At 48.3% G+C, this 19,214-nt stretch overlaps 6 protein-coding genes across 6 annotated transcripts; all 6 read right to left on the bottom strand.

Annotated features, from left to right (window-relative positions):
- Positions 1 to 43: 43 nt before the first annotated feature.
- Positions 44 to 1,966, bottom strand: BC939DRAFT_398802 (Gcd10p family-domain-containing protein; the record flags this gene model as incomplete). The annotated part of the gene is made up of 5 exons (XM_051552441.1): positions 44 to 663; positions 779 to 949; positions 1,056 to 1,356; positions 1,495 to 1,744; positions 1,866 to 1,966. 5 exons carry the CDS (start codon positions 1,964 to 1,966, stop codon positions 44 to 46), a joined length of 1,443 nt encoding a protein of 480 aa, XP_051410707.1.
- Positions 1,967 to 8,071: 6,105 nt separating this feature from the next.
- Positions 8,072 to 10,762, bottom strand: BC939DRAFT_494180 (uncharacterized protein; the record flags this gene model as incomplete). The annotated part of the gene is made up of 2 exons (XM_051559596.1): positions 8,072 to 10,434; positions 10,552 to 10,762. The coding sequence occupies 2 exons, from the start codon at positions 10,760 to 10,762 to the stop codon at positions 8,072 to 8,074; spliced, it is 2,574 nt and encodes an 857-aa protein (XP_051410706.1).
- A 1,851-nt stretch (positions 10,763 to 12,613) lies between these two features.
- On the bottom strand, positions 12,614 to 13,413 carry BC939DRAFT_456167 (uncharacterized protein). Its single transcript, XM_051556289.1, has 2 exons — positions 13,336 to 13,413; positions 12,614 to 13,241 (listed from the first exon to the last, which is right to left on the bottom strand). The coding sequence occupies exon 2, from the start codon at positions 13,226 to 13,228 to the stop codon at positions 12,743 to 12,745; it is 486 nt and encodes a 161-aa protein (XP_051410705.1). The 5' UTR covers positions 13,229 to 13,241; positions 13,336 to 13,413; the 3' UTR covers positions 12,614 to 12,742.
- Positions 13,414 to 13,526: 113 nt separating this feature from the next.
- Positions 13,527 to 14,977, bottom strand: BC939DRAFT_210094 (uncharacterized protein). Its single transcript, XM_051550693.1, has 3 exons — positions 14,798 to 14,977; positions 14,494 to 14,657; positions 13,527 to 14,401 (listed from the first exon to the last, which is right to left on the bottom strand). The coding sequence occupies exons 2-3, from the start codon at positions 14,525 to 14,527 to the stop codon at positions 13,689 to 13,691; spliced, it is 747 nt and encodes a 248-aa protein (XP_051410704.1). The 5' UTR covers positions 14,528 to 14,657; positions 14,798 to 14,977; the 3' UTR covers positions 13,527 to 13,688.
- Positions 14,978 to 15,150: 173 nt separating this feature from the next.
- On the bottom strand, positions 15,151 to 15,793 carry BC939DRAFT_398822 (ubiquinol-cytochrome C reductase; the record flags this gene model as incomplete). Its single annotated transcript, XM_051552443.1, has 2 exons — positions 15,151 to 15,192; positions 15,620 to 15,793. 2 exons carry the CDS (start codon positions 15,791 to 15,793, stop codon positions 15,151 to 15,153), a joined length of 216 nt encoding a protein of 71 aa, XP_051410703.1.
- A 1,192-nt stretch (positions 15,794 to 16,985) lies between these two features.
- On the bottom strand, positions 16,986 to 18,944 carry BC939DRAFT_530148 (glycoside hydrolase). The gene is made up of 7 exons (XM_051561555.1): positions 18,839 to 18,944; positions 18,620 to 18,767; positions 18,400 to 18,515; positions 18,124 to 18,295; positions 17,809 to 17,984; positions 17,323 to 17,696; positions 16,986 to 17,239 (listed from the first exon to the last, which is right to left on the bottom strand). The coding sequence occupies exons 1-7, from the start codon at positions 18,899 to 18,901 to the stop codon at positions 17,209 to 17,211; spliced, it is 1,080 nt and encodes a 359-aa protein (XP_051410702.1). The 5' UTR covers positions 18,902 to 18,944; the 3' UTR covers positions 16,986 to 17,208.
- Between the last annotated feature and the right edge of the window lie 270 nt (positions 18,945 to 19,214).

Raw genomic sequence — 19,214 nt, 5'->3', positions numbered from 1 at the left:
AAACAGCGAATCAGAACACGCTGAACAAAAACAAAAAAAAACTTTATTCTTGCTTGATGCGCTTGTTCGTTCGTTCGACTCCCTCCTCCTCGCCCTCCTTCTCCACGTCAACACCGTCAGATTCAACTACGCCGCTGCTTGTCGTCTCCGCTACTGTTATGTCTTCTGTTGAAGAGTCCACCGCAGGTGATACCGAAGCGCTCTCTGCTTCCTCGCGTGCCCGCTTCAACTTTTTGACCTCCGCATTCCTTTTCTCCATCGCCATGCGCTCCCTCTTCGTCAATGCTGCCTGCACAGGCTGATCAATCACCTTTGTCGCTGTCAGCAAACATCCGCCAGAGCCCCATGTCGACATCTCCGGATGAGTCCTTCCTGGCAAGACTTGCGATTTCCTCAACCAACTCTCTGTCAATTGCGGAGCCAGCAGATCTGGGCACTTTCGCATCCATGTGCTCGTCTCCAACAGAGCTTCCTTATGAGGATGATACACAATCACAGGTCTTGATCCACGCACATACGGGAGAAGCTTCTCGAGAATCGACTCTGGCTGATACTGCGATGCAACAATCAATGCATCAAAATCTCCCTCAAACAAAATCTTACGTGATTCCTCTACGATTGTATATGCCTTTAGACGACGGTAGTAGCCTTCCAGGTCCTTTCCTGTTAGCTGTGTCACATCCTGAAGTTCATCCGGTGACTCTGTCAAACAGAAGCGTCAAGGAGGAGAACAATTGGCGTTAGTTACAACCAGTTTCTTCCTTTATAAGCAATCCACGAAATGATGACCAAAGTCTAGTCCATGACCTACTCTCGTCTTCTGCACGGTGAATACGGAGCCACGATAACACTTTTACTGAATCGAGAATCTCTTGGTTAAAGTTCATATATTTAAGAACGTCATAGTGTGGGTTGTCGCCGTCGTACATTCCAAGAATCGTTCCCTTGCCTATGCGATATCAGCATCATGGTTAACAAACAAAGAAGATCTGTTTCGAACAAAAAGCACACGGGCGCATGAAATTGCACGAGTTTTTGAAGATATTAAGACATACCTCCCATACGCTCAGCCAGGGCCGAGACGACCATCCCCTGCGTATCGTCAACAACGAGCAACCTGCATCCAGCATGCACGTTCGAGTACGACAAGAGCTGCGAAAGCGTGTCCATCCGAATGTCCCTGATCTTTGCTGGGTTCTTGATGTAAAAATACTCGTTGACAGAGTATGTGGTCGGTTTGATCGGTGTAAAAGTCTTGTGGAATTTCTTGCCCTTCTTCTGCAGATACTTCGCCTGTGAGTACGCCGTCTTCTTGTCGAATGTGGCATGGCTCTCCTTCAGTTTGTTGACAATTTCCTGAGATGTGATCGAGAGACGAAAAGAAAAAGAAAAGAGATTCAGCATTAGAATTCCGATAAAGATGCCAGGATGATCTAATTGTCTGTGGATGGTTCAACAACATCCTTTGAAGAACTGTCCTGTTGTCATGCGTACCTCTCCCGTGAGTTCTCCCTTGAGTCCCTCGCTCTTGAGGGCCTGGATATCTTCCAATGTTAGCTTCTGTGAGGTTGAGTCGTCGATGATCTCTCGGTTGTTGTTCTCAGTCTCTTCGATCTCACTGATCTCGTCTGGATGGTAGACCCGGGTCTTGTTATCCTTGTCGTAGATCTCGTATGTGTTGCCCCATGCTCGGCCGATAATGTCGTTAGTCTTGAACGTTCCAAACTTTCCCAGTGAGACGGTCCTATTTTGATGGTGCGGATGAAATTGTGAGGGTGAAAAAAGACAAACGGAGGTCAGATATGAGGAATGGACCAAACGCAGAGTGCTTCCTGCAGTAAAAGATAGCAGTGCAAAGACCATACGAATTGGGCTTCAAGACGATGCATTTGACATTGTCGCTGGGCATTTTGATGAAGACATGCTCGCCTGCATTGATGGTATCTGAGGTGCTGACAGTGGCCATGGCGCTGATGAGAATGAGGATCGGCGGAGGCAAGCGTTGAGAAGGCAGGCAAAAATGGACTGTCGCATCAAAAGAGTAAAAAAAAAAAGTGCTTTGTTGTTTGGGAGCACTCGGAGGCTTGGTTGAATCAGGACGATGCATTCCGCTGGTCCCTTGCTTTATTTTTTTGAACGCGTTTTGTCCTGCTGCCTCTGCTCTGGACCAAGTCTCCTAACCCGTAGTTTCTCTACAACTGCTCAATCAATAAATGGGAAGCGGATAGCATTGCCTTTACATCCACTTAGTTAAAAAACTACGTGTTTATGATATAAAAATCCTGACAAGGCCGCATTATTTGAATTTCTCAGCGCTATAGAAGGCGCCCATATCGTAGTCAAAATCCAGACTAGACTGTCGCACACCATTATATTCTGGAAACTTTAAAAAGAATAGTATACCGATTCGGTAGGCTATTTTTTTTCTGCAGAGATGAGGATGAAGATGGTGGCAGAACTAGAGATGTGGATGAGGATAGGGCGCGGGTAGGGTATATTGGTGGCAAATGTATTGAATTAAATTAGGTATTCAAATGGTTTGACAAACCTCGGACCTGAAGAACACAAGAGGCTCTAGCCCCAGCACTCTCCCTTTTTTCTTTTTTTTTTCTTTGCATTACTGATCACCCTCTTCTCCTTCCATCGACATAACCTCGAACTCAGCTCAAGTGATCTTCGCATCTTTGTCATTCCTCAGTTGTCAATCTTGCGCGCCAGGGCCATCCCGGAATTGCCTCTCGCACTTGAGACGTACAAATGAGCGGCTCGCACAGGCACCGAGACGAGGATCGGCACAGAAGGAGTATGCAGGAGGATGAAGACAGCGACAGGGACATCATTGACCGAGAATACCGCAAGCGCAGCAAGCACTCACATGTAAGCAATTGCACTACGTTTCTCTATGGGACCCGTGCGAGATAATGTCGAATGACCTCTCAGTTTTTGTATATGTAGCGCCGTTCATCGCCCTCGCGCGAGCGATCGCCAAGAAGAGAGCACCGTAACAGGAGAAAAAACAAGCGCAGGAAGGAACGGGAACATCATCGAGAACAAGAATACGAATTGGGCTTGTCAGTTGACAAGAGATATCGCCGCCGCCGAGAACGGGCGCAATCGATGTCGCCAATTGAGGATCATGATTTTTTCCCCGATGCCTCGAATGATTTCGTTGACGCACTCTGGACCCCCGAGGAAGAAGACAAGATGCTCGCGCATGCAATGGAGCGCCAAGGTGTCAAGACATGGAAGGTGCGAACTTGGAGCAAAAGGCGATCTGCGGCTACACATTTCTGAAGCATCATTTCATTCAGGGAACAATGGACAACCATATCGCCCATGTTTTCTCATCACGGGCATGGAATGCTAAAATATCTCTCTATAATGATAGAACTGGTGTCAAGCACGCATGTTCAGCGACGGATATTTTGTCACGCTCGAAAAGTTTATCGAATATGTTGAGACGACAGTGCTACCAAAAGAAATTCAGGTGCTCAAAGCTAGTACCGACCGATCTGCCCTCCCAGTCCTGGGCACTGAGTCGCTTGTTCTGCCAGTTTTACGGCTGTGGCGCAAGCAAGAGCACGGCGACGACGACACCAGGACATCCGGAAGAAAGAGACGCCTGTCAATCCCCAGCATGTCGTCGCCCGTCATCCCATCTCTGTTCAACGCTATATCCCAATCAGCACTGGCTGGTGCTTCTTCGCCCTCTGAGCAAGTTTCAATACCTGCGAATCAAAGTATTCAACCATCCTCCGACCATGACTCGCATGGACACATGTCGACCGAGGCTCACTATCCTGATGATGATAGCGACGATGATATTTATATGATCTCGAGCTCGGCGCCGAAATCGATTGAGGTGATTGACTTGGAAAGTATCAAGACGGAGGAAGAGGATGAAATGGAGGGCACCCAGTGGAGACCTGTAAAGCTGAGCCCAGAGGAATCCCCACCAGCTGAGTCATCAACCGCCGAGAACGACCTATCGCGCCTCGAATATTCTCTCGACATCACGCATTCAATTTCGGTTCTAATCGAGTCTATATCCAAGTATCTCAACCTCCCAGACCCAGCAGGTGGTCCGGTCAATGTTCAACAACTAATATCACCATCATTCTTTGAGCAATTGCGAGTTTCCCAGAGCAGAGCACAGCAACTGGGCCTGAGTGGACTCTATTGCGATCCCCTGCTCATTACTGTTCTTGAAGAGCATGTCAAGACGATCCAGGCGTTGTTTGTGAGATTGGAATCCAAGGATATTGATATTATTCCTGCAAGGCCTACGAATAGCGGCGCTCGAGGCAAGCAGCGGCATCAGTCTCTGGAGGGCGCTGATCAAGACAATATCCTGCATCTGGAGTCTGTGAATTCACGTTCATCATCCAGCCAGTCAACCACAGCTAGCACACGCAAATCAAATGGCCAACTCAAGTACATGATGTTTCAGGGTGACCATAGTATTCAGCATATCTGGGATCAAATGACCAAAGGTATCAATGGTAATCCATCCATTAAAGAACTGGACGAGCGCTATGGTACCACTTGGGGGGTCGAAAAGGACAGACTTTACCTGCTCCATTCACGAACGATTGTGCGGGAGATCCAGCGACTGATGACGGACAAAGGCATGACGGAGAGCGAAGCGATCGATTCGCTTCAGCAGAGACTGGGAGCCAAATCGCTAGCTACGCTGGCTCAGTGTATCGTCAGAGAGCATCCCGGCATGAAGAATATTATGCATACTGGTGTAGGGACAATTCAGCCCAGGATCTACGCTACAACGGACCAAGTCCCATCTTCGGAGCCTTCATCGCCAGACTATGCGCAGGCGTGGAATGAGGTCGTGGTGGAGAGCCGATCGAATAAGCCTGCCCCGAGGTCCGCCGCTCGGTCGCTTAAGAAAGAAACGACTTCAAGCGCAGCATCGCCTGAAGCGACAGCAACAATTTCAGCTTCGTCCGAAGCAATCTCAATATCGTCTGCAGTGGTAGCAGCAAAGACGACAGCATCCCTAGCGGCAACAACGCCGCCCATACTGATAGATGAACAGCCTGCAACGACATCAGCTCCACCCACTAGATTAGCAGCACCGTCTACGCCAACCATCATATCGCTAGCAGCTTTGAGTGCTGCTACCGATAGGTCAGCATTGATTGAGCTGCCTTCCTCTCAATTGTCGCCAAGCGAGACCTCACAGACGGCAGACGGGCCGATAGCTTCAGTGCCTGACTTATTTCAAGGAAACACTTCTCCTGCGGCTGCGCCGGATTTGCACGAGGGGTCAACCCTTACTCCAATTGCAATCGCGTCACCACCGGTACAGAGCCCCACCACTACTACAGCAACAGTAACAGCAACAGGAACAACGCTGACACAGGACTTGGATCTCAACTTGCCGCGCATCAGTACCTCTCGGTACGGTCAAATGGCGCAGGATCCCATCCTCATCTCCGCATCCGTATCTCCTATGATACCTACTTCTGCCTCGTTCGCCGAGATTCCAGTTCAGACGGCAACGACTCAGGCAGCATCGGTGCAGCCGACAGTGACAGCGACAGCCGCTAGTATTACTCCACCGACGCAGATGGTCTCATTTGCCCCTGAGGAACACATCGCCAACCCCACCCCAACAAGCATCTCCCTATCTAAGCCGCCCTTCTCCACTCAAGCCTCGATCCCTGCTCTTGTCTCGGCGCCGGCGCACATTCAAACCAATGGACCAAATGTGGCAGTATCACAGACTGGACTAAACTTGTCAACGTCACAGGCTTTGCAAACAGCACCGACCACGATTCCAGCAGCGTCCCTTCTATGCAGCAACAACGCCTCAAGTCTCGCTATGTCGATGATGACACAACAAAGAATGACTAACGCAACAGCACCAGCACCAGCACCAGCACCAGCACCAGCACCAGCACCAGCACCAGCACCAGCACCAGCAACAGCAACAGCAAGTCATCATGCAGCTCGAGCTCTAGTTATGGCCAATGCAAGGCTATCTCGTCTGGAAGCTCAGTCCTCAGCACAGTCCTCGGTGCAGTCTTCGGCACGCTCTTTAACTCTATCTTCAGTACGGTCCTTAGTACAGTCCGTGTACGCACAGCCTTCAAGTAGTCCCACTAATGTAGATTCAGGGTCGCAGCACATCGCCGCGACCACGCCCACAACCGGATCTTTCTCGCTGGCCGCCAGCCAGCCTGGTGCAAACACTGCAACGAGATCAGAATCGGCGGCGGCGATGATGGCCACCTCAGGAACTGGAATATCTGTAGAGGCTCGGAATAATAATATGGGCGCGCTGTCCACAGAACTTACAAATACGACAACAACGACTGCAACTACGACAACAACAAGTATAACCTCTGGCGCCACTTCAACATCTGCCCCAGCTCAGGGAACAGATTTGTCACCCTACTCTCCTCTACCTTGCCCTCCAATCTATCGCTTAAGCACTAATACGCAGACCGTACACGACTACTGGATGGAATGGACCGTCGGCTGGGAAGGCGGGCCATCGATCGGTTCCTTAAACCAGCAATATCAACTCGGATGGCTCGCGCCCGAGGATCGGGTCACTTATATCGAGGCTCGCTCTGTGTTGCTGGAGATCGAGAGGTTGGTACGGGTTAGGAGTATGACGATTCGGCAAGCCGTGGACGAGTTGGAGAGGATTCGTACCCAGGCCAATGTTGGAGTGAGAGTCTTTGCGAAAAATTTAGCATCGGCGACCACGAATAATCTTTCGGCCGTAATACGGAACGCACAGCATTAGCATCAACATCATCAGCAGCATCACTAGCAACATCACTAGCAGTAGGAGGAGGAAAGGTGGGCGGACATGAAAAGATGATGGAGATAGAGGATGCTTTGGGGACGTAAGGATGGAGGCGGAGATATGTATGATTAGGGAAATTGTAGGATATATTAAAAAAAAAAAAAAAAAAAAAAAAAAAAATCGAATGCCAAACAATTCTCTTCTGAAGCGTGTTTTTTCAAAGCTCAAAAGTCATGAAGATGTTTGCGGTCAAAAATAGTTTCAGCACGGCCCCTCAAATTGGTGCCTGGAACAAATAAGGTTAGCAAACCGGAACAATCATGCAGCCCGCCTCCGGCGTTGCATTTCCATGCTTCTCAAGTCTCAGCTGAATGCGCGTGGGCCACAGATAGCCAACTTGACTTTGCACCACCATGCCTATGTGATATATATCTCTGATTCCACAGGCAAGCTCAGGGGTGTGATGATTAAGCATGGCGGCATAATCAACATAGTCTCCCATCAACCAAGAGAGTTTGACATTGATTCTTTGAGTACGGGTCGTGGAATACACCTCACCGAGTCCCGACCACAGTGAAGCTAAGGTATTCATAACGCTGGCTCTCGGTGCGTCGCTGATCTTGGTTCACAATCATTTCCGTCGCGATCCTCGATTGTTCTGGGATTTCTTGAAGGGGCAGCAGACCACGCATATTTCGCTCACTTCATCCCTGTTACAAGATTGCAGGGATCTGCCGGTCTTGGATCAGAAGCTTACAATTACCACAGTGAGCCAGACGCTTTCGGCAAAGACTCCCATATCAATGCTATCTGTGAGTCCAGTCCTAATGTCACTATTTTCAGCGAGCACAGTCCTACAGAGACGACTGTTGCTGCGACCAACATCAAGTACTCGAAGGGCTATGCGGCTGAAGTTATGGTCGTCGGACGACCACTTGCAAACAAGCGTTTCTACATCCTAGATAATCGGTAGAAAATGCTCCTACTGGGAACTGCTTTATAGGTCTTAGCTCTGGTTTAGTGATACAGGAGAGTTATTCTACCCTGTTGTAATATGAGGATGAGCTGATATAATCCAACTAGCAGAACTTGCTCAGGCATGCACCAAATGCTGATGGTTCTCTTTTATTATTATTTTTTTATTCAATGGGACACTCCTTGTGTGTATCTTTACTTCATTCGCATAAAAAAATAAGTATATCAAAATTCGATTTGCTAGAGCTCACATGGCAGTAAAAGATGAATCGCCTCCATCATTCCTTCGAGATTTCCTAGGCAACTCTGTCGCCTTGATCATTCACTCCGGAGAGAACTAGGAGCTCTGGGCTCCTCAACAACATACGGAGTCTGTGCTTCCGATACCCCTTGTCCTTGATCGTCATTACCCTGATCAGCTCTTAAACTGCGCGGCTGGGGTTGCAGTTGAGGTGCCGGCCGCGTCGCTCCACGCGAGGCGACGCTAGACTTCTGTGCAGTAGCTCTCAATGAAGCACTGAAAAAGGACGCACTTGGAAGAGACGGAGTGAAAGAGATAGATGTGGGCTGATGAAAGCTCTCGACAGGGCCAACCTCATTGTAGACAACATTCACGTTCGGATAAGGTCTGAATTGCCTAGACTCTTGGTCATCTCTACTGTTGCTGTCCATACGGCTGTGAATGTCCGGTTGCGGGCGATGTAGAGAGAGAGGGGTTGATGAAGTTGGTGCGGTAGATATGGGTGCTGGCCAGGTGTATTGGTGCAAGGACACTTGATCCAACGAAGAATTCCTGCCAAAAATGTGGGGTGTAGTTGACTGGCCCAAGTTAGTTGGAAGAGAGGCACTGACTTGACATGTTGTCGGCTGGCCTGATGAAACCAATGTAGAGATGCTCGCGTGAGATGGTTGTTGTTGGCTTAAAGCGGCCAGGAAAGGGCTGTTGATGTGCGATACAGTTTGTTGCTTTGAACTGGATGAAGACCTGCTACCGAAAATATGAGGTACAGTTGGCTTCTTCAATGGGGCGGAAGAATGAGGTCTCGAACGAGGATCCGTTGGTCTATTCAAAGGAATTGGATTGCAAGCAGGCGTGCTGCTGTCGGATGCAGTTGGCTGGTTGAAGGGAGCAGAAGCAAGGGTAGGAGTGCTGAGATGAGTTGCAGAGTGTTGATTTGCAGCCGTTGTGGGGGTTGGAGTCCTCAAACCTGGGTCCATTGGCCGACTTGCACTCACTGAAGAATAATCGCTTCGTCGACGGCGCTCACGGAGAGCCTGTCGCTCGTTAATGGCAGCCAATTCCTTGGCAGTACCGCCCGTTTCAAGGAAACGTTGTCCATTGATCTCGCGTAGTCGTCGTTCTTGCTCATCGTTATCAGGATGATCGTGAACTTTCAGGTCACTGGCCACTCTTTCATAGAGCGTGTCAAACATATTATTGCCCAATAGGCCGTTCCTGTGCATTAGTTCCAACAAATCGACGCAGGAACTCGGACTAGAGAATCCTGCGCGCAGCTGCCCTCCAATATCTTGGACAAGTCGGTTGGGTAAATGTTTGAGGCTCGCCACAGGTGATGCTTGGACTCGGATAGAAAGACTGGGCGAATTCCTCGGGCTCATCGAAGTAGATGTCTGCTGGGTCTGCGCATATGGACTAGGCATCTTCCTCTTTCTGTTCGATCTGGTTACTTTGGTTGAAAGTTCAAAAGCCAGGGCTGATGACGCCGCAGAAGATGCAGATTGGGCCGAGGCCGTTGCAAAGTTTGCCGCGGCAGCGGCAGAGGCGGCGCAGGCGGCTACATGAGCTGCACAAATCGTCTGGGCCAGATTAAAACCCGATACTGAAGAAGGTGACGATCGCTGACTTCCTTTATCATCATCTTGGTCTTCGTCGTCATTGCCTTCTTGGGTAATCTCGTCATCAGGACCATAACTGTCGTCTCCGGGATAGTTGTGGCTAGACCCTGAGCCGTCTTGTTCATCACCAAACTCGCTTCGATCATGGTGGCCGAGTTTTTGGCCGCTATCTCCGTCATGACGTTGGGTGCCAGGACGAGGCGACTGAGCCAATTGGGACCAAGAAGGAACTCCAGAGGTCTGAGTGGGCGTCGAGGACTTTGCTGGGCTGGGTTCAGAGAGTGCGTAAAGGGCGCAGAGAGCAGAGGAGTCGAATCGAGGCTGTTCCATGAATGGGGAGCCAGGATATTCAGTGGCATCTTCACTGAATAACTCGATATCGAGGTTTTCAGGCGAAGCACATTGACCTTGCCCAGCTGCGACTGGAGGTCCAGCTGGGGCGCTGCTAAAGTACTTGGTGAAGTCCTGTAAAATGGGTGGCGACTGGGGATTCATGATTTCTGAAAAAGAAGGGCTTGGGCTAGCAATCTCAGCGGCATTTGACATTTCTTGGTAATCTACAGCAGTGTTGATGAATTTGGGAGCTTGGGGTCTGGGTTTTTCACCAGGGGCCGCGGTGTTAATTACGGGTTTGACAAGATTTGCACCCTTGATCATAGTCTTAGGACTCGAGACCGGGTCCCAATAAGGGTGGTGGCCGTAGATGGGGGGTCGGACTTCAGAGGCCTTGCCTTGCTTTGGGATTCCACCTCGGACCTTGGTTCCGTCATAAGACGAGATCCTCTTGGCTGCTTTGTGGAAAATAGGAAAGATATAGATACCTTCTATATGTTAGTTACGCGTTGAATCTGCCAATCACGTCATAAAAAAATACAATAGGCGACACCTGCCTTCCTCGATGCACGTAGCAAATGCCTCTTTCTTTGATTTGCGCTTTTTACCCCGCTTAGAATCCTGCTTGACCTTCACTCGCAAAAGATCAAGTGACAATCTTTTCGGGTTTGTCTGCCTATTAGCGTAACCCTGAGAAGCTTTCCCTTTTGCCTTGGATTCGTGAACCAAATAGACCATCTCGCGCAGGATCTCCAGGGGCGCCTGGTAAGTGGGTAATTGGCTCAAAAGCTGCGAGTAGGCACGCTTTGGGGATGGCATGGGGATTGAGAGAGGTATGAAGAGCAAGGCAGCGGTTATATGAAGTGAAATGGGGGAGTGTAACGAGAATGGAAAGGGTTGTGGTAAGGAACAATAGCGAAGGCGCGCTGGACGAAACAACAAGGGCTCCTAAGCGAAGATGCAGTGAGTGAGGGTGCAGAAGAACTGCAAGCGCTTTCTGTAGCTCAAATGGAGAACGATGGACGAAGGGAGAGGGGAAAAAAAAAAGAATTGACCACCTTTATACAGCTAGAGTAAGTGTTTTGTCTTGATGGTGGTTAAATGGTTACATGCTGAAACTAGGCAGGGTGTAATAATGAGTACACAATAGAGATGAGAATAGAGAAAGAGTAGGAACTTGGAAGATCCACATCAAAATCGCATGCAGTTGCATTGAAGAGCCGTGGTACCCTAATGTATTTTTGTAATTCACGCAGATCTTTCTGCTGGACACAGATGACTACAATGCCGTGTGCATTTCCTTCCATCACGGCGCCACGCTCGTTTTGCCTCCTCTATGTATTCAGCAAAAATAAGTAGTAGGGTATGATGTATTGGAGGCTAAGGTGGCCGCAACATTGAGCTTCCAAACACAAATGCGAAGTCTTCAGGATCACATACAACAGAGAAATCGGCGAGCATTTCTTAGCATTCCCTTTATGTAGCTGCATGACCGTTGGTTCGGATTTCTCCCTTTCAACTCCGGTATCTTTACGAGGAAGCCACGCGTCTAGTACAAGGCGTAGTTTAAACAGGGGTAGCAAGTACTTTTGACGCAAGTGCATTTGATACAGGTCGTTCTTTATTTGCTACATCAAAGTGGACTACGGGATTACACGCACCAGTGTCTACGACGCGTCTTTTTAAATGCCCATTTACCGTTTCAGCTTCAAATGATCGTTCAGCCATGACCACGCGCTGACTTCGGTAACAAGGCTCCAGCCTGAGGGCTACTGCATAGACATATCTTCACGAGTGCCGTTCGCTCATACTCTAATTACAATCCATCCTACCATGCTGCCAACTCGAATGCTCCACCCACAGCAGCACCGCGCACTGATTCGGATTCCAGTCGTATAGATCGATCGGAGTCACAACCACTGTCATCTTTCCTACAAAGTATAACGGAAACACTTGCTGTCGCTGTCGATCGACTGGAAGAGGAGTCATTGGTAATTGCTGCTGCTGGAGGATGAAATATTGGGAAATTAGTACGAAGGTCAGTATGGTACGCACTATGTGGGCTCATAAACCCGACCTGGCACTTGTGTCCCCTGAGCAGAGTCCCTGACTCGTGGGGTGTTCCTCACTTGATGACGTTTTTCATGCGATGCCATGCCATCAGCCCTGCTGCATCCATGATCGATCCATCGCTGATCCATCCTCATTTCAGAGCTGTGGCTCCCTTTCTTTTCTGCCCTCTTAAATTATTGTGGTTCCGTTCTGGTCACACACCGAGACTGACCGACTTATCTCAAAACAATAACCGTTGAAACTTCGCCTTGTCTGCTGTTAGATGAAAATGAAGATGAAAGAGCGATATGTTCGTGGCCTAACTAGGATTGACCCTTGACTAGTAGGGAAAAGGGCACTTGGTCTTTTATTTTTAGCACGTTGTGTCCATGGAGGCTGTATGTCCTGTCGAGGCAGCACATATCGCGCAGAGAGGTTTTTACTCTACTACAGCTTCTTTTTTGGCGGTGGCGGTGGCAGCGGTGGCGGCAACTTGAAATATGAAAACCGTAACTGGGCAAGGAACGCCCCGCAGACGGCCATGGATAGAAGGAAGCTGAAAGACGTTTCCTATGCATTTCATGATAGATGATGATACTGTTTCTTTTTATTTTGGAACTCGATAAACAAAAGCTGATTCAATATACTTGCGTTAATGTGTGCTGTGCTCTGCTGTGCTCTGCTGTGCTGGTGCTATGAAGTTGTGCTGTGACACGATCCCTTCTCTTCAACGCGTGTCCTCCTTATTTAACCCCTCCAGACATACTTCCCCGGCCTAACAGCTCTCGGCCCAATAATTGCCTCGTCCAAGAGCGTCAACAACGCCTCCGCAGACGCAAACCTCTGTGTAATAGCCCTATCCATCTCCCGGTCCCTCTCGCTCAATTCCCTTGTCTTCATATAAAATTTCCCCCTTTTAGGCGGCCACATCGGCATCACCCACTCTCCAAGCTCCGGTAGCGGCTCCACATTATTCCTCTCGCACTCCTTGTACCGTGCAAGATCGTCATCCTCAGCCGCATCCAGGACCTTGCGTTCATCCCTCCAGACTTGATAGTACGTCGTGATGGTGAGAATCACCCGGGGAAGGTATTGTGGATAGATTTTGTTGCGGCATGTGCCTTGTACCATCGCTTGGAAACCTGGGATGGTCATGTCTAAGGATCGGGCAGAATCTTCACGACGGGTTTGGTGGAACTCTACAAATGCCGCATCCAGATGACGGAGAATCATAAGACTCTTGTTCCTATGGGACGATGGGGTCAAGAACTCGACTTGTTGCATCATAATCCAAAGTTTTTTTTAAAGAAAAAAAAAAAAAAAAAAAAAAGAAAACTTGCAAAAGAATCAGTGGGCTGGTCTGAGAATTGGTTTTTGTTGCGTCGTGAAGGTGAAGGGTTTGAAGGTATAGATGTAAGAGGATGGGCGTGTAAAAATGAAGATGAGCACAGAACGACAGGCCCTTGTTATATATCTAACTCCAAGCTCAATCCCACCTTTAGTCTCTTTTGTGCCTTTTTTCCTTCATTTTCTTTGTACAATGTTTATTGCTCACGGCTTTTATAAAAAAAAAAATGAAACGGCTAAGCAAACTGAGGGACTAAGAAAAAAAAGGAATGAAGACGACTGAAGTAGAGAAAGTCCAGCTTTCTCCATCTCTTCTTGTGGTCGAAATATCGTTTCTTGCTTCTTGCTATCCGTGGTACGATTGATGGCCCATTCCTCGCCTGCCTTGTCCCGCAGTAGGAGGTCTCCCGCTATTATCTCCAGACGCATAAGGCTGCAACCGCATGGCGATCCATTCATTTGGTATTGGAAGCTGAGACCTCATATCAAATCCATCATACGCCATATTGCTATCTTGCACATAAGGATGGATGTACAAGTTCTGCATGGCTGAATTGCTCAAGTCCATTTGACTGAAGGATGTATATGGAGGGTATTCAAACAGAGGAGTATTGACGGAATAACAGCAAGATTGGCAATCGATATGTCGGTTTGGCACCATGTACACAGGGGGCCATCGTACTATCGTCGCTTGGGGTGCCGAATGCCTGGACGGGCTGTCGTGTTGATCGCGGGTGTTAGAGGTAAACATCGAAGACCGTTGCTCTGAGTCAACTGGTACCCTGTATGCTGTACCGAATCCTTGTAGCTGAGAAACCGTGACGGAAGGAATCGAAAACGATGAGGGATTGGAGACATACTCCTGTTCCTGGCCATGGGGTACGCTGATGGCATTTCGACGTTGTTCCAGCCGACTTTTATTGGCTAATACTGAAAGAGGCACCTCCCAGGGCCAGGAGGGGATGTCATGCCATCTGCGGACTCGAGAAGCGGAAGATGCACTCTCACCAGACACAGTTGGTTGCTGGCCGCAGAGCCATATGTTCGGATGCAAGGATTCTAAAAAGTCGAAAGGACAGGACCGACTTTTACTTGGCGAACATGGTTGCACAGTAAATATATTTTGAACAACAATAAAAAATCATTCTTACCACCATTCCATATACCGTCAGAGAGCAGGAACATTAGTCTTGTACATTGGGGTCGAGTTTCAGGCGCATCTCCAGGGCGACAGATTTGTGATGTGCTGCTACCACTGCGCGCGACAGGATCAATAGACGTACGTATGGTAGCTGGCGGGCTCGGTGCTGATTCTCTGGTGAAAGACAGCCGTCGAGGAGGCACATTTTGACGACGAAGAGGACACATTGTTGTAGATGGTTGAGGACAGAGAAGAGAAGTCAGCAAGGGCATAGTAAGGCACGACAGAAGCAGACGGGCTTATATATCGCTCACAAGCAGTGGGTCGAAAGGACCTCATGTTGGATCCTTTCACAATGCCCGAGATTGAATATGCCCTGCAGGTGAGGAGATGGCTGTGGTCAGCAGAGTCCTTGATTGAGTCCCCCACAAAGACACCACGCTTTCTGTGGTCTTTCATTAGGAAAGTATTTGACGAAATCGCATTGCTCTTCGCGTATCGTCTATGCGCCCGTATTCCTGAACTACACTTTCGCCCAGTCCATTCAAGCGATGCAACGAGATGAAGACGCAACTTGGGGTTTATTTGAGTTGTATGACATGGCTGCGAGCGGTAAGGGGAATGTTACTGTATCGCTCTATGGTTTCGTTCGAGGTGTCTGCCGTATTTACTCGGTAGTGTACTTGGCGGAAATATCCTTCCATTGGCGCTAGAGAAGACACAGCACAGAAGTAGCTCGTTAGTCGTTGCTGAACGCGCCATAAAGCCGAAGGAACAGTGGGACGATGGAGAGATGTCGGCCATATGGTGTTTGCTGAAGTTGGTCCAATTCTGATCAGTTCCGCACTTCCTGTCCTGCTTCGCACATCAACTCAAGATTTAAACCTGGCATGCGTTAATTGCAAGGCAGCGCTAAGGTGCGAATCAACAATGACGATACGAATATCAAGCTGAATTCTATTCCCGTATCATCGTTTTGGAAGGCGCGTTCCTGCCTGGTATGCATTGTTGTTGCTATTCCGACATGCCGGACAATTGATCTGCTGAAGATGCGAACATGGAGGCCGATAGCGAAGTTGCGTGGAGAAAAGAGAAAGTGGTGTGGCGCCAACTGGAGAAGGCAGAGAATCACTTACGCCCTTGTTGAGGTTGTCCCAGACACGTTCAGAGATCGTGTCGAAGGCCATCTCCGCGGCGAAGGCGCTGACGAAGATGGTGGTCATGAAGACGGAGTTGCGCTTGAAGATGGTGTTGTAGCCCAGGCGGGCGAACCTGTTGGCGGCAGAGCCGTTGTTGGACTTGACGGGCATGATTGAAAGACTTTTGCGGAGGTGACAAAGAAAGGGATGTGAAGGATTGGATTGATCGGCACTTTCGCCTGGCTCGGAAAACACAGGTCCGAAAGACAGCTTTTGCTCAAACAGCGTCCTGTGACGTCTACGTCTCGTGACGTATTTCGCATCCGGCGGACCGCGTCTGTCAGTGCAGGTCTAGAATACCCGACAGGTTGCGTAGCGGTTTTGGGCCCCGGCTCAAGTATTAGAAACCATACGACTCAGAATGTTCACCATAGGTATTTGGTTCCTCATTTTACATTAGTTTAGTGGGGGCCTCTTGATAGCTATCTTTAGGTAACTATCGGCCGGCTGACAGTCCAAGCCGAGGCTTGGACAATGCAGCCTGTGGCACGCCTGCACGCCTGGGGGGATCTGGCGTCAATAAAAAAAAAAAAGTCAGTGCAGGTCTAGAATGGATAACTCCGGGTTGCGATCTCTCTTTTATTAATCCAACACTGTACAGAATCCTCTTCATTGCTAGAGACCCTGCACTGCATGGCAAGTCAGAGGTATTAGGCAATCCGACGCATAGTCGAGCAGACACTGGTAGATATTGAGATTTTCGACCTGTTTACTACGACTAGGTGGGCGCAAGATGTCTGCTACACTATCAGTTGTGCATAAGAGGACAAGGACATCCGCGTCCAGCGGATACATGCTCCGACAAGTCCATTGCCAAGCAATTAGGACACTAGCGCGATTCTCGGTAACTTGCTTGCTTGAGCCCTATCCACTTCAACTATCCCAATTAGTGATTCTCACCGGTGAAATGCAGTGAAACTCAATGATATAGAAGTGCTATTACCATATGTGGAATTCACCGGTGAAAAAATCACAAAAAAAGTTGTTCACCGCGGTTAACCGTTCACCGGTGAGAATCACTAATCCCGATTTTGGAGTAGACTAAACACCACGAGATGGGCATAGGGACAGTCCATCAGAAATAAGGAACTCCATGAAAATACATAGAGCAGAACAAGGACCCACTCTTACGGAAGGTTTGCTCTTATGTTCAAATGAATAGGACTCCAAGAAGCATGAGAATTAGGGAAAGGGCCTTTTAGCAAGCGCGTTGAAAGATCCATGAGAATGTCAACAGCACTCCATCAAAGAGGCAACGCCTTGAATATCGCAAAGAGGGGCTGACCTGGACAAGGCCCTTGAATCTCAAAGTAAATATTGTATTTGCCATACCATTTCACACAAGTATAACCACCTGAAGTACCAACTAACTTTATGAAATCAGTAGATGCTTCGACCAATTTTAAGACTTTCTAAAAAAACTGTTGACTAATTCAAAGGTGCAGATATGGATATAGAGCTCCTGTATAACATTGCTTGCGACATCTCTAAAATGACTTTGACACGATGATGCTTGAGCGCCGACCTTAACAGCCGCTGGGCTTGGGGGAGATTCCACTAAATAAAGTATATCAAAGTTAATATAAACTCGTCCGAAACTGAAAATATATAAATCAATAAACCTCAGGAGAAAAACGTACGTGCATGTGGGAGCCGTTCCACCGGTGATGGCAATCTTTTGGAAGTTGAACTTGCTGCAATTGGCGCAGAGAATGTAGACATCCTTTCCCTTGGTTCCCTTGGCCATACTGCCGTGGATGTTGTTGAGGTTCACATTCGTGATTGGGGCAGCACCGCCTGGCTTGCCAGTGGCACCGTCGTTGGTATAGTCCTGTTGGATGATGATACCGTATTTCTGAATGCCAGACATCGTAATGTCTGTGTAGGTGACGTTGTTGACTTTGCCGCCCGTCGCGTTGGCGTAGGCCTTAATGCGAACAGCATTATCGGAGTTGGTGACGGTGCAACGGGTGACCGAGACACCATCAACAATTTGACCGGCTTTGATAGAGCCCTTTGTAATTCAATTGCGGAATGAGCGGGCATGTGAGAGACTGGTAGCTTAAAATTGCTTGCTGAGATCCCACGATGAAATGAAAATGTCAAGTATGAAAACGTCCACTTACAATCGAAATACCATGGCCACCGTCACAGAGGTTATCGGTGAAGGCGATGTTGGAGCCGCTATTAACGGCAAGGCAGTCGTCGTTATTGTATACTTTGGCGCCAGTGATGGTAATGTCCTTAGAGCCCCCAATATCGAAGCCATCCGTATTGTGGCCAAGGGCATAGTTGGTTCCACCTTTTTTTTTTTTAAGAAAAGGTGGAGGGGAGAGGGACGAAAAGATCCAAAGGAGAAACAGTGTGAGAAGAGACCGTTACATCCAATCTAATATTGAAATCATCTACATTGGCAAGCAAATGTATGGCTTTGGACTTACGATTGTCAATGGTTACACCCGTAAGAGTAAGTCCCTTACAGTTGTTGATTGAGAATGTGTGGACAGGAGACCCAAGAATAGTCAACCCAGTGATTGAGCCGCTCAAGTTACTGAGTCTGACAAACTTGGGCTTGTTAACGCCGCCGTTGCCACCTTTACCGTCCCAGTATTTCTTAGTTTGACGATGATTAGAAAAGGAATGTCATTAGGCCAAGAGGCTATGCATAATGTCGTTTAACAAATGAAGTAACCATAAAACTAAGCAGTTGAACATACTGGTCCACTGCCGTTAAGAATGCCATTGGAACCATCAATTTTGATGTTGGTGCCGCTAATGGTTACGAGATCATCGTTCTTGCCAAGATTTCCCTTGGCGAAGGTAATGGTGCCGGCTAAAAACGAGAAGGTCGATTTGAATTATTGTTAAAATCAGGTTTTCTTGGAAGAAAGCAAACCAGCGCAAAAATAAAAGAAGAAAAAGACTGCTTGAGCGTACTAATCTTGATCGTGGTGCCAGCCTTGAGTCCGGTGAGATCAACTTTCTTGTTTGCAGGTACGGTGAAAGGTCCTTGAATGACGATTGCACTGCAGCTTTTGGTACCAGCGATTCCGTCGTAAGATGTAGCTGTGCATGCAGCGCGTTTCTAGAAAAATTCGACAGTAGGTAAGTCAGATATCCTCGCGGAAAGATATGCAATGTTCTCGCGATACACACCTCAATGGGGCTAGCAATAGCGGTGGTGGCCACAAGGGCAGCAACGATGGCAGAGATTCTCATGGTGAAGGAGTCTCGGTGGGTTGAGAATTGCAGTAGTTGTAATTGGAGTAGGGGAGTTTTTTTTCCTAGCATGCTCAATGGATCAACCTTTATACTGTTGGGTCCGTCAAGATTAATAATACGGTGACTATACATGTACTCGCTGGAGTATTATTTTGTATATGAGAGCCCCTGGGGTCAACAGTGCATAAATTATCATTGTTGGTCTGGGCTGTCTTAATTACAGTAGCTGCATTATCATTACTTCCATTTCTGTAATAGCGTGTCCAAAAACAAGGTGGCCTGGTCGGGTTCCATTGCCAACAAGGCGCCT

The sequence above is a fragment of the Gamsiella multidivaricata genome (assembly GCF_025024155.1).
Source record: "Gamsiella multidivaricata strain RSA 2152 chromosome Unknown BC939scaffold_46, whole genome shotgun sequence".
NCBI classification, from domain to species: Eukaryota; Fungi; Mortierellomycota; class Mortierellomycetes; order Mortierellales; family Mortierellaceae; genus Gamsiella; species Gamsiella multidivaricata.
The sequence above is the reverse complement of the archived record's forward strand: the minus strand, read 5'-3'. Positions and strand labels throughout refer to the sequence as shown.

Excerpts from the sequence above, each read along its gene's own strand:
- BC939DRAFT_456167 (XM_051556289.1), bottom strand. The coding sequence starts at position 13,228 with ATGATTCTCCGTCATCTGGATGCGGCATTTGTAGAGTTCCACCAAACC.
- BC939DRAFT_210094 (XM_051550693.1), bottom strand. The coding sequence starts at position 14,527 with ATGTTCCTGCTCTCTGACGGTATATGGAATGGTG. Across the intron at positions 14,402-14,493 it reads TGACGGTATATGGAATGGTG|AATCCTTGCATCCGAACATA; the intron begins GTAAGAATGATT and ends TCGACTTTTTAG.
- BC939DRAFT_530148 (XM_051561555.1), bottom strand. The coding sequence starts at position 18,901 with ATGAGAATCTCTGCCATCGTTGCTGCCCTTGTGGCCACCACCGCTATT. Across the intron at positions 18,768-18,838 it reads CTATTGCTAGCCCCATTGAG|AAACGCGCTGCATGCACAGC; the intron begins GTGTGTATCGCG and ends GAATTTTTCTAG. Across the intron at positions 18,516-18,619 it reads TGGCACCACGATCAAGATTA|CCGGCACCATTACCTTCGCC; the intron begins GTACGCTCAAGC and ends TCTCGTTTTTAG.